A 12,100-nucleotide genomic window follows, 5' to 3' on the forward strand; every position below is an offset into this window, starting at 1 on the left:
CCTAGACTACTGCAACATTCTCCTCTGTGGCCTTCCATCTAGCACTCTCGCACCCCTCCAATCTATCCTCAACTCTGCTGCCCGACTAATCCACCTCTCACCCTATTATTCCTCTGCCTCTCCCCTCTGCCAATCCCTTCACTGGCTCCCCATTGCCCAACGAATTCACTTCAAAGTACTTACAAATACATACAAGGCCGTCCATAACCTGTCCCCTCCCTACATCTCTGAGCTACTTTCCCGATACACCCCCACACGCACTCTCCGATCCTCACAAGACCTCCTTCTCTCCTCTCCTCTTATTGCCTCTTCCCACAATCGACTCCAGGATTTCTCCCGTGCATCCCCCATACTCTGGAACTCGCTACCCCAACATATCAGACTCTCACCTACAGTGGAATCCTTCAAAAGAAACCTGAAAATCCACCTCTTCAGACAAGCCTACAACCAGTGACCCTGCTGCCTCTATACCGCCACGACCTGCTTCACCCGCACCTACTGTGTCCTTCTCCCATACCATGTAGATTGTAAGCCCACACGGGCAGGGCCCTCTCTCCTTCTGTACCAGTTTGTAACTCATTTTGTTTATGATTAGTGCAATTGTCTGTATTATGTATGTGCACCGCTTATCATATGTACAGCGCTATGGAATGAATGGCGCTTAAATAATAAATAATAATAATAATAATGGGAAGAGAGGACAGCCATGTCCGGTACCTCTAACATCCGAGTATGGGCTATTGCGTCCACTCACCCTAAGGCCTCTTTCATACGACCGTTATTATTTCCCCCCGTTTATGGGCCGTTTATTGCATTCCGTATCCGGTCTACATTCATTTAAATGGTTCTGGAAAAAATAAATGTATTTACTGTATATGCCGTACGGAAAACCTAAACGGAAAAACAATGGAAACAAAAAACAGATCCGGGAAATACGGCCCGAAAAACATTGAAAAAGCCATATGGTCGTGTGAAAGAGGCCTAAGGGCGGTAGGAACATCTGACTGACGTTAGCGGATGAAATGACGGAAGGTAGAACCCCACCACCTGTAGGTCGGGGCAGCCTTCAAGAAGCGCCAAGACTCCTCATCGAATGCTTTTTGACCGTTGAGGCTTCGCCGCAGTGGGGAGCGGTCACAATGGGTTGACTGTTAGTGGCGAATGAGTGCGCATATTGGGTTAACATAGGGGTGAACTTGGGAAAATCTCATAGACTACTGAAATCATTGGGGCCAGAAGCCTGGTTACTAGGGGAGGAGGCCATGGTCACATCTTCTTCCAGGATATCACCATCTGGGGTTAGTGGGGAAAGAGTTCGCGTCATCCCAGTTTGTTGAGGCTGCCCTATAACCCAACAGATGGTGGACCGCGAGTGAAAGTATAAGGACAGATACTACCTTACATCTTCTGAAGCCTCTCCTGATTATGGCTCCACTAACTAGCGATGAGCGAATCGACTTCGGATGTATTGGCTCAGATGAGCCGCAGTTATTGCTTCGTGAAGTCTCGCGAGACTTCGAACAATAACTTCATAAATTAATTTGTCCATGTGCTATTGATTTATGCAAAGTTGTGTGAAATGTTAGTGATCTTTTACGATTTTTCATTCAGGAAGGTGTCACACAGTAACCCTAACCCGCACCTAACCCTAACCCGCACCTAACCCTAACCCGCACCTAACCCTAACCCGCACCTAACCCTAACCTAACCCGCACCTAACCCTAACCCGCACCTAACCCTAACCCACACCTAACCCTAACCCGCACCTAACCCTAACCCGCACCTAACCCTAACCCACACCTAACCCTAACCCACACCTAACCCTAACCCACACCTAACCCTAACCCACACCTAACCCTAACCCGCACCTAACCCTAACCCGCACCTAACCCTAACCCGCACCTAACCCTAACCCGCACCTAACCCTAACCCGCACCTAAGGCTACTTTCACACCTGCGTTCAAACGGAGCTCACGAGCGGCCCTGAACGCAGCCGTCTGGCCCTAATGCATTCTCAGTGGAGGCGGATCCGCTCAGAATGCATCCGTCTGCCAGCGCTCAGCCTCCGCTCCACTCAGTGAGCGGACACCTGAACGCTGCAAGCAGCGTTCGGGTGTCCGCCTGGCCGTGCGGAGGCGAGCGGATCCGTTCCGACTTATAATGTAGGTCAATGGGGATGGATCCGCTTGAAGATGACACCATATGGCTCAATCTTCAAGCAGATCCGTCCCCCATTGACTTTCAATGTAAAGTCTGAACGGATCCGCTCAGGCTACTTTCACACTTAGAAAATTTTTCTAAGTTATAATGCAGACGGATGCGTTCTGAACGGAGCCACCGTCTGCATTAATATGAGCGGATCCGTCTGAACGGAGCCACCGTCTGCATTAATATGAGCGGATCCGCTCGAACGCTAGTGTGAAAGTAGCCTAACCCTAACCTGCACCTAACCCTAACCTGCACCTAACCCTAACCTGCACCTAACCCGCCCCTAACCCTAACCCACACCTAACCCTAACCCGCCCCTAACCCTAACCCGCCCCTAACCCTAACCCACACCTAACCCTAACCCGCACCTAACCTGCACCTAACCCTAACCCGCACCTAACCCTTTTTCTTCCTATCCTTAATACTTTTAATGAAGAAAAATAAAATAATTTTTAAAGGAGTAAAAGGCACATGTTAAGAAGGCGCCTAATGGTCTATGACCAACAGTAATAAATAGAATTTTAGGGTTTCACAGTTTTTGTGGCAATTTCTGATGCACTTTTTGAACCAAAGCGAGAAGTGGCTTGGAAGAGAATAAGTAACAAAGACACGTACGTCTCCTTCCTGCTCATAGAACTGCCCGAAAAGGTACAAGTGCTAATGACATGGTTGCGTCGAGGAGTTGGCCACCTTAGGAAAGGTTTAGAAATACCGAGTAACACGATTACAATAAACGCAGTGATGTCCGAGTCCATGATCCCAGGATATTCCGATTGCACACTGTTCCCGTCCATAACAACGGCAAACCCATCACCTCAGCACTGGAAGAAGGGGTGCAGCGGTCAGAAGACCCAGCATGTGACTTCAGACCCTACTATCTCAGGGGTCAGACACCGGTGCCGCACACCGGCCTAAAGCTGCATTGATGGAACAACTCGCTGACATTTCTACTCTTGGGAGGGAGACTTTGGGTCCAAAAGGTGCAGATTTTAGGGCCTTAGACAATTCAGTGCTGCCACTCGTTGGTTACTTCGTGATGTTCTGCACACAATACCTTAATGGACGGTTCACACAGAAGGCATTAGTACTCACACAGTGGAGCTGAGGTGGAGGATGAGGTACTCGGCTGCAAGGCTGTCCCCCAACAGTGCATGCGTAAGAAACCCCAACAGTTCTGCTCTCACCGATGACAGCTCAGACATGAGGCTGGACACACCTGAGAATGGAGAAGGACACGAGACGTGAGGGGTTACAGGAGGTGCTGGCTGGAAGGTAGGCATCCATTACTTACCCTGCTTGCTTTGCTCCGTCTCACACCCCGAGTTTGGGATCAGTGGGTTTGTGTGCAGCAGTTTCTGGATGACTATGGCATGAATTCTGGACACAAGTGATGTGGGGGGGCTGTGTGCACGCTGCTCCTCTAAGGTGTCCATACACTCTGCGGGGTCCAGGAGAGATGTCACAGAGTCCCTACAAGAAGAATGCATATCCTGAGACGGAGCCATGACAGAAGACGTATTGTGGAGACCCAGGCTGCACCTTTCACAAGCCGCTTCACATAACATGAATCTGGAACGTGACGTTCACGTGTTGTCGCAGTGATCTGCACTTTATTATTATATATTAAGATTGGATTGGTTATGCACAATGTTCAGGGCCTGGTGTCATATGGGAGGGGACACTTACCGGTCTTCATTCAGTACACTCAGCGCCGGCTCCACAGACAGAATGCCATACACCTCCAATACGTCATTCACTTTAAAACTTTCCCAGTTCTCATACACCTGCCACAGAAAATTCTGTTATAACCCTCTGGTTCAGCACTTTTGGGAGTGGTGGTCATTGCACCACAGACTCTGCCTAGATGGCAGACCAAGCAAGCTGTAATGGCCGAGGTTCACCTTCTCCCATAGACATTCCCCTCGAATGAATCATCTCAGGTAAACCATGTAAAAAAAAAAATCAGCCCAAGACCTGTAAAGGACTGTCTGGTGCCCAAGGACAACCTAAGATCTTCAATGACCCTACATGTATGGGCGCCTCCCGGGAGATGTAAGAAACAAAAGGTTCAGCATGGGAGCCTTCACCTCATTATCAGCTCCCAAGATAGAGAAGCTCCTCTGCCAAGAGAGTCCAGAGAGAGGGAAGACACAGAAGAGTCCAGAGAAAGAAGACACAGAGGAATCCAGGGAGAGGGCGAGAAGACACAGATGAGTGAGGGGGTAATGGAACATATAAGGTTAAGATCTTACCTGATGATTTATCACAATTTTAAGGGTTTCTGAAAGTTATACCTTGCCCTCTACTGAACCCATCAGGACCACCACAGAACCTGGGATTCTGGTACCAGTGCCTTTTTGAATCTATGGGACTCTTGGGCCTACATTTACCATTACATAGTCTGAATCCACGACGTTAACGGAGCCACCACACCCGCTGGAAGGGTAAACCTATTGTGGACTTCAGCATGTGTCCAAGAGGTGGGCTCCCCCACTACTACCTCTGTCTGGCCTCTCGAGCACATTTCATTATATCTCAGTGAAGTTGCTGTTTCTCACTAGACCAGAGGGCAATATTCAGCACTGACCATCTACACATACTGGATCTTGTTCCAGATACTCCTGCATCCCACCCTGTCATGAACAGCAGGTGTGTACCCACTGTGCCACGTTTTCAACCTCCTCTAAGGACGTTAAGTGAACCCCTCGATTTTCAAAGTACCCCTTGCTGGGGATAGACTTTCCCGAGGGGAACACCAGGTCACTACCTCTTGAGGAGGATAGGCACACGAGGCAGCTAGTCCAGGTGGACCAGGAGGTACTAGAGGTACAGGCGTTGTCATCAGGCTGAGTTGTAACCAGGAGCAGAAGTACAGGACCGAAGGATGAGGCAGAACGGAAGTCAGACAGGCAATAGGTCAGGGCAGGTGGCACAGGTACAGGTCAGGCAATCCAGATTGGCCACAGGAGAGTCCAGGCTAGCAGGCAGGGATCAGATGGGTAGCAGAGTCCAGGAATACAAGTACGAGTCAGAAACACAAGCGGATATCAGAAACTTTAGCAGGACACAAGGACCTTGACACTGAGGCATCTGGGAAGGGGGCTGAGCCACTTGTATATGTACAGGGTGTCTAGGATTGGTCAGTGAGGTCACATGACCTAACCCATAAATGACAGGGAGTGACAGGCACCGGCCCTTAAGGAAGTGCTGCAGGAAACAAGCATCAAGCATGCTGTGGCCAGGGCTGAGAGGAAAGTGTGGAGCAGATCCCAGAACAACAGCACCTACAGAGACAGAGCCCAGGACTACAGTGGTGAATGGCAGCAGATCCACGCTGAACACAGCGCCCAGGACCGCAGCAGTAAGCAGGGGAACAGCGGCCGCTGTTACACCCCCCCCCCATCATCTGTGTACAAGTTATACCACCCTAGTGTCACATTAATACCTTCCCGCTTTTGGACGGTGCCGAGATGTAGTGGCTTCCATATTGGAGAAGCAGCGCATGCTGTTCTTTAACCCCTTAGGGACACAGCCTTTTTACACCTTAGGACCAGGCCATTTTTTGCAAATCTGACAAGTGTCACTTTAAGTGATGATAACTTTAAAACGCTTTGACTTATCCAGGCCATTCTGAGATTGTTTTTTCGTCACATATTGTACTTCATGACACTGGTAAAAAAAAAGTTAAAAAAATTTTTTTTTTGCATAAAAAAATTGTCAAATTTACCAAAAATTGGGAAAAATTAGCCAATTTCAAAGTTTCAGTTTCTCTACTTCTGTAATACCCCTAAAAATTGTGATGACTTTACATTCCCCATATGTCTACTTCATGTTTGAATTATTTTGGGAATGATATTTAATTTTTTGGGGATGTTACAAGGCTTAGAAGTTTAGAAGCAAATCTTGAAATTTGTCAGAAATTTACAAAAACCCAATTTTTAGGGACCACTACAGCTCTGAAGTCACTTTGCGAGGCTTACATAATAGAAACCACCCAAAAATGACCCCATTCTATAAACTACACCCCTCAAGGTATTCAAAACTGATTTTACAAACTTTGTTAACCCTTTAGGTGTTGCACAAGAGTTATTGGCAAATGGGGATGAAATTTGAGAATTTCATTTTATTGCCTAATTTTCCATTTTAACCCATTTTTTCCACTAACAAAGCAAGGGTTAACAGCCAAACAAGACGGTATCTTTATTGCCCTGACTCTGCCGTTTACATAAACACCCCATATCTGTCCGTAAACTACTGTACGGGCACACGGCGGGGCGTAGAGGGAAAGGTGCGCCGTTTGGTTTTTGGAAGGCAGGTTTTGCTGGACTGGTTTTTTGACACCATGTCCCATTTGAAGCCCCCCTGATGCACCCCTAGAGTAGAAACTCCATAAAAGTTACCCCATCTAAGAAACTACACCCCTCAAGGTATACAAAACTGATTTTATAAACTTTGTTAACCCTTTAGGTGTTGCACAAGATTTAATGGAAAATAGAGATACAATTTCAAAATTTCACTTTTTTGACAGATTTTCCATTTTAATATTTTTTTTCCAGTTACAAAGCAAGGGTTAACAGCCAAACAAAACTCATTATTTATGGCCCTGATTCTGTAGTTTACAGAAACATCCCATATGTGGTGGTAAACCGCTGTACGGGCACACGGCAGGGTGCAGAAGGAAAGGAATGCCATACGGTTTTTGGAAGGCAGATTTTGCTGGACTTTTTTTTTGACACCATGTCCCATTTGAAGCCCCCCTGATGCACCCCTAGAGTAGAAACTCCAAAAAAGTGACCCCATTTTAGAAACGACGGGATAGGGTGGCAGTTTTGTTGGTACAAGTTTAGGGTACATATGATTTTTGGTTGCTCTATATTACACTTTTTGTGCGGCAAGGTAACAAGAAATTGCTTTTTTGGCACCGTTTTTTTTGTTGTTATTTACACCATTCATCTGACAGGTTAGATCATGTGGTAATTTTATAGAGCAGGTTGTCACGGACGCGGTGATACCCAATATGTATACAATTTTTTTTATTTATGTACGTTTTACACAATAATTTCATTTTTAAAACAAAAAAAATGTTTTAGTGTCTCCATAGTCTAAGAGCCATAGTTTTTTCAATTTTTGGGCGATTATCTTAAGTAGGGTCTCATTTTTTGTGGGATGAGATGACGGTTTGATTAGCACTATTTTGGGGTGCACATGACTTTTTGATTGCTTGCTATTACACTTTTTGTGACGGAAGATGACAAAAAATGGCATTTTTTACACCGTTTTTATTTTTATTTTTTTACGGTGGTTATCTGAGGGGTTAGGTCATGTGATATTTTTATAGAGCCGGTCAATACGGACGCGGCGATACCCAATATGTATACTTTTTTTTATTTATGTAAGTTTTACACAATGATTTCATTTTTGAAACAAAAGAAATCATGTTTTAGTGTTTCCATAGTCTAAGAGCCATAACTTTTTCAGTTTTTGGGCGATTATCTTGGGTAGGGTATGATTTTTGCGGGATGAGATAACAGTTTGATTGTTACAATTTTGGCGTAGATGTGACTTTTTTGATCACTTTTATTACCTTTTTTGGGAAGTAAGGTGGGCAAAATTCCAATTTCATCATAGTTTTTAATTTTTAATTTTTATGGCGTTCACCGTTCGGGTAAAGTAACATTACCGTTTTATAGATCAGGTCGTTACGGACGTGGCGATACCAAACATGTGTAGGGAATTTTATTTTTTTCATTTTTAATCAGTGATAAGTGTTTTTTGATTTTTACTTTATTTTCACTTTTTTTGGCCCAGACCCACTTGGTTCTTGAAGATCCAGTGGGTCTGATGTCTGCATAATACAGTACAGTACAATATATATTGTACTGTACTGTATTTTACTTACACTTTGTCTGAACAGATCTATGCTTTCAGCACAGATCTGTTCAGAACCATGGACAGCAGGACGCCTGAGAAGGCGTCCTGTTGCCATGGGAACCTTCCCCGTCTGCTCAGTAGTGTTCAGAACTGCGCAGACGGGGAAGGGTAAGGACGGGGCTTGGGGGGCTGCCTGAAAGCTCTCTCCCTCTCCATTCGGGGGACTGCAAAGGCACAGCAGCCCCCCGATGGGAGAGGGAGGGAGCTCCCTGAGCTGTTAACCTTTTCCATACAGCGGTCCGTACGGACCGCTGTATGGAAAGGGTTAAACGGCTGACATCGCATCACCGATGTCAGCCGTTTATACCAGGGTGCCAGCAATGTGCTGGCACCCTGGTATACCCACTAGACGCCAACGATTACGCAATGGGAGGCGGGAGGGGGATCGCGATCCCGCCTACCGCACCGCCCGCCTCCCGCACCGCCCGCAACCCTCCCCCTGCACCTCCCACCGTGCCCAAATAACTCAGGGGTGCAGGGGGGAGGGATACTGGACAAAGTTTTGAATCCTAAAGTTTCTGATCCCCGCGGTCAGGGACCGCGGGGATCATAAACTGCAGAAATCGCAGCAAACCGCAGGTCTGAATTGACCTGCGGTTTGCCGCGATCGCTGACATGGGGGGGGTCACGGGACCCCCCCGCGCATTTAGCCTAGGTGCCTGCTCAATTATTTGAGCAGGCACCGGGTTCCGATCACTGCCAGCCGCACGGCAGTGATCGAAAATGCACAGGGCGTACATGTACGCCCTGTGTCCTTAAGTACCAGGGCACAAGGGCGTACCTGTACGCCCTGTGTCCTTAAGGGGTTAAAGGGCTGTTCCCATCTCACTGATCATAGTGTAAGCTTTTACTTAGGTGCCATGGATCATTTTTGTAATTATGCCGTTTTATCTAAGGGTACTTTCACACTTGCGTTGTTGGATTCCGGCAGGCAGTTCCGGAATTTTGGACGGACAAAATACCACAGCATGCTGCAGTATTTTCTCCAGCCAAATACCGTAAGGCTACTTTCACACTTGCGTTAGGAGCGGATCCGTCTGGTGTCTGCACAGACGGATCCGCTCCTATAATGCAAACGCTTAGATCTGTTCAGAACGGATCCGTTTGCATAACTGTTTATTTCAGATCTGATTTTTCACTTCGGAAAACTCAGATCCGACAGTATATTCTAACACAGAAGCGTTCCCATGGTGATGGGGACGCTTCAAGTTAGAATATACTGAGAACTGTGTACATGACTGCCCCCTGCTGCCTGGCAGCAGGGGGGCAGACCCCCCCCCCTCCTGTATTTAACTTATTGGTGGCCAGTGCGGCCCCCCCTCCCTCCCCAGTATTAATTGTAACCAGTGCGGCCCCCCTCCCTCTATATTCATCGGTGGCCAGTGCGGATTCCCAGTATTAAATATGACCAGTGCGGCCTCCCCCTCCCTCCCTCCCTCCCTCCCCAGTATTAATTGCAACCAGTGCGACCCCCCCCCTCCCTCCCCAGTATTAAATATGACCAGTGCGGCCCCCCCTCTCCCCCCCTTCCTAATTAAAATCACCCCCCCCCCCCCCATCATTGGTGGCAGCGGAGAGTACCGATCGGAGTCCCAGTTTAAATCGTTGGGGCTCCGATCGGTTACCATGGCAGCCAAGATGCTATTGCAGTCTTGGCTGCCATGGTTACTTGGCAATAAATACAAGCATTATACTTACCTGCTGCGATTTCTGACCGGCCGGGCGCTCCTCCTACTGGTAAGTGACAGGTCTGTGCAGCGCATTACCAGTAGGAGGAGCGCCCGGCCGGTCAGACATCGCAGCTCTTCAGGTAAGTATAATGCTTAAAATATTTATTGCCAAGTAACCATGGCAGCCAAGACTGCAATAGCGTCTTGGCTGCCATGGTAACCGATCGGAGCCCCAACGATTTAAACTGGGACTCGGATCGGTACTCTCCGCTGCCACCAATTATGGGGGGGGGGGTGATTTTAATTAGGGGGGGGGGGGGGAGAGGGGAGGCCGCATTGGTCATAATACTTGGAATCCGCACTGGCCACCAATGAATCAATGAATATAGAGGGAGGGGGAGGCCGCGCTGGCTACAATTAATACTGGGGAGGGAGGGGGGGCCGCACTGGTCATATTTAATACTGGGGAGGGAGGGGGGGGTCGCACTGGTTACAATTAATACTGGGGAGGGAGGGAGGGAGGGGGAGGCCGCACTGGTCATATTTAATACTGGGAATCTGCACTGGCCACCGATGAATATAGAGGGAGGGGGGCCGCACTGGCTACAATAAATACTGGGGAGGGAGGGGGGGCCGCACTGGCTACAATTAATACTGGGGAGGGAGGGGGGGGGCCGCACTGGTCATATTTAATACTAGGGAGGGAGGGGGAGGCCGCACTGGTCATATTTAATACTGGGAATCCGCACTGGCCACCGATGAATATAGAGGGAGGGGGGCCGCACTGGCTACAATAAATACTGGGGAGGGAGGGGGGGGCCGCACTGGCCACCAATAAGTTAATTACACGAGGAGGGGGGTCTACACAGTTCTCAGTATATTTTAACTTAAAGCGTCCCCATCACCATGGGAACCCCTCTGTTAGAATATACTGTCGGATCTGAGTTTTACGATGTAACTCAAAGCCAATGGTATATTCTAACATAGAGGCGTTCCCATGGTGATGGGGACGCTTCAAGTTAAAATATACCATCGGATCGGAGAAAACTCAGATCTGATGGTATATTAATAGGGACTCCTGACTTTACATTGAAAGTCAATGGGGGACGGATCAGTTTGAAATTGCACCATATTGTGTCAACGTCAAACGGATCCGTCCCCATTGACTTGCATTGTAAGTCTGGACGGATCCGTTTGGCTCCGCACGGCCGGGCTGCAAGCTGCGTTCGGGTGTCCGCCTGCTGAGCGGAGGCCAAACGGTGCCAAACTGATGCATTCTGAGCGGATCCGCATCCACTCAGAATGCATTGGGGCTGTACGGATCCGTTCGGGGCCGCTCGTGAGAGCCTTCAAACGGAACTCACAAGCGGAGCCCTGAACGCAAGTGTGAAAGTAGCCTAAGAGTGACTGAACTGAAGACATCCTGATGCATCCTGAACAGATTGTTCTCCATTCAGAATGCATTAGGATAAAAGTTTTTTTTTCCGGTATTGAGCCCCAAGGACGGAACTCAATACCGTAAAACCTTAACGCTAGTGTAAAAGTACATAATTCCCACCCTTTTTGACAAAATTCATTCCCTCCTACCCCACTGTTGTATGATGGTAACCATTAGATACGTCCACCGCTTCTTTCCCGAATCCAGGGGCCGCGCTTGCGCAGAAGACACTATTTTCACCCAGCCGGCCGCTCATTGCAGTCCTGAACGCGCACGCTGCCACGCATGCGCAAAGCTTATTTCTTCAGTGGAGCGTCTCATACAGATCCGTGTATGCTCTGTATGCAGCGCGGCCATAGGAGCGGCGGAGATAGGACTTGGACGTGCCCTGCACCACGGTTTTATAGTTTATGAGAATCAAGGGGGTTATCAGACGCTGATCCAGGACACTATGCAGTGGAGGACGCTATGGAGTTCATGGACACTGGGGGAGGACACTATGGAGTGGGAATACTGTCTACACGAACGAGCACGCAAGGACCGAGTGGCCGGCCTTCACTCAAACTGCCTAAGCCCCCCGAGCCTTAGAGGCAGGAAACCAGGAAGTGAACAGCAGAGCTGGATGCAGGCGAGGAGGAATTAGCAAGATGTGAAGACCCCTTTAATTGTTTTTCACCGAATTATAGATATCCTTGATAAGACCAAAAACAGTTGCTTGTAGGTTGCGACCATGGTCAAAGTGGGGAAACTATAAGGGTCCTTGCCTCTAAACCCAAACGAGCGCAATCTGAATTGGATATGTTCTTACAGAAGAAATCTCTGAGACCCTAGGACCAGCTCCTTCAGATATTGC

General features: G+C 48.1%; 1 protein-coding gene across 1 annotated transcript in view; it reads right to left on the reverse strand.

The window, feature by feature from the left end:
* LOC122923325 (minichromosome maintenance complex binding protein) overlaps positions 1-12,100 on the reverse strand; it is a 93,344-nt gene that overhangs the window by 24,623 nt on the left and 56,621 nt on the right. Inside the window, exons 8-10 of the mRNA XM_044274110.1 lie at positions 3,895-3,992; positions 3,500-3,678; positions 3,301-3,424 (exon numbers count right to left, since the gene is read on the reverse strand). Coding sequence (XP_044130045.1) covers positions 3,301-3,424; positions 3,500-3,678; positions 3,895-3,992 — 401 coding nt within the window. The remainder of the gene's footprint in view (positions 1-3,300; positions 3,425-3,499; positions 3,679-3,894; positions 3,993-12,100) is intronic.

Source organism: Bufo gargarizans, unplaced genomic scaffold (assembly GCF_014858855.1).
Source record: "Bufo gargarizans isolate SCDJY-AF-19 unplaced genomic scaffold, ASM1485885v1 original_scaffold_1468_pilon, whole genome shotgun sequence".
In the NCBI taxonomy this organism is placed as follows: domain Eukaryota; kingdom Metazoa; phylum Chordata; class Amphibia; order Anura; family Bufonidae; genus Bufo; species Bufo gargarizans.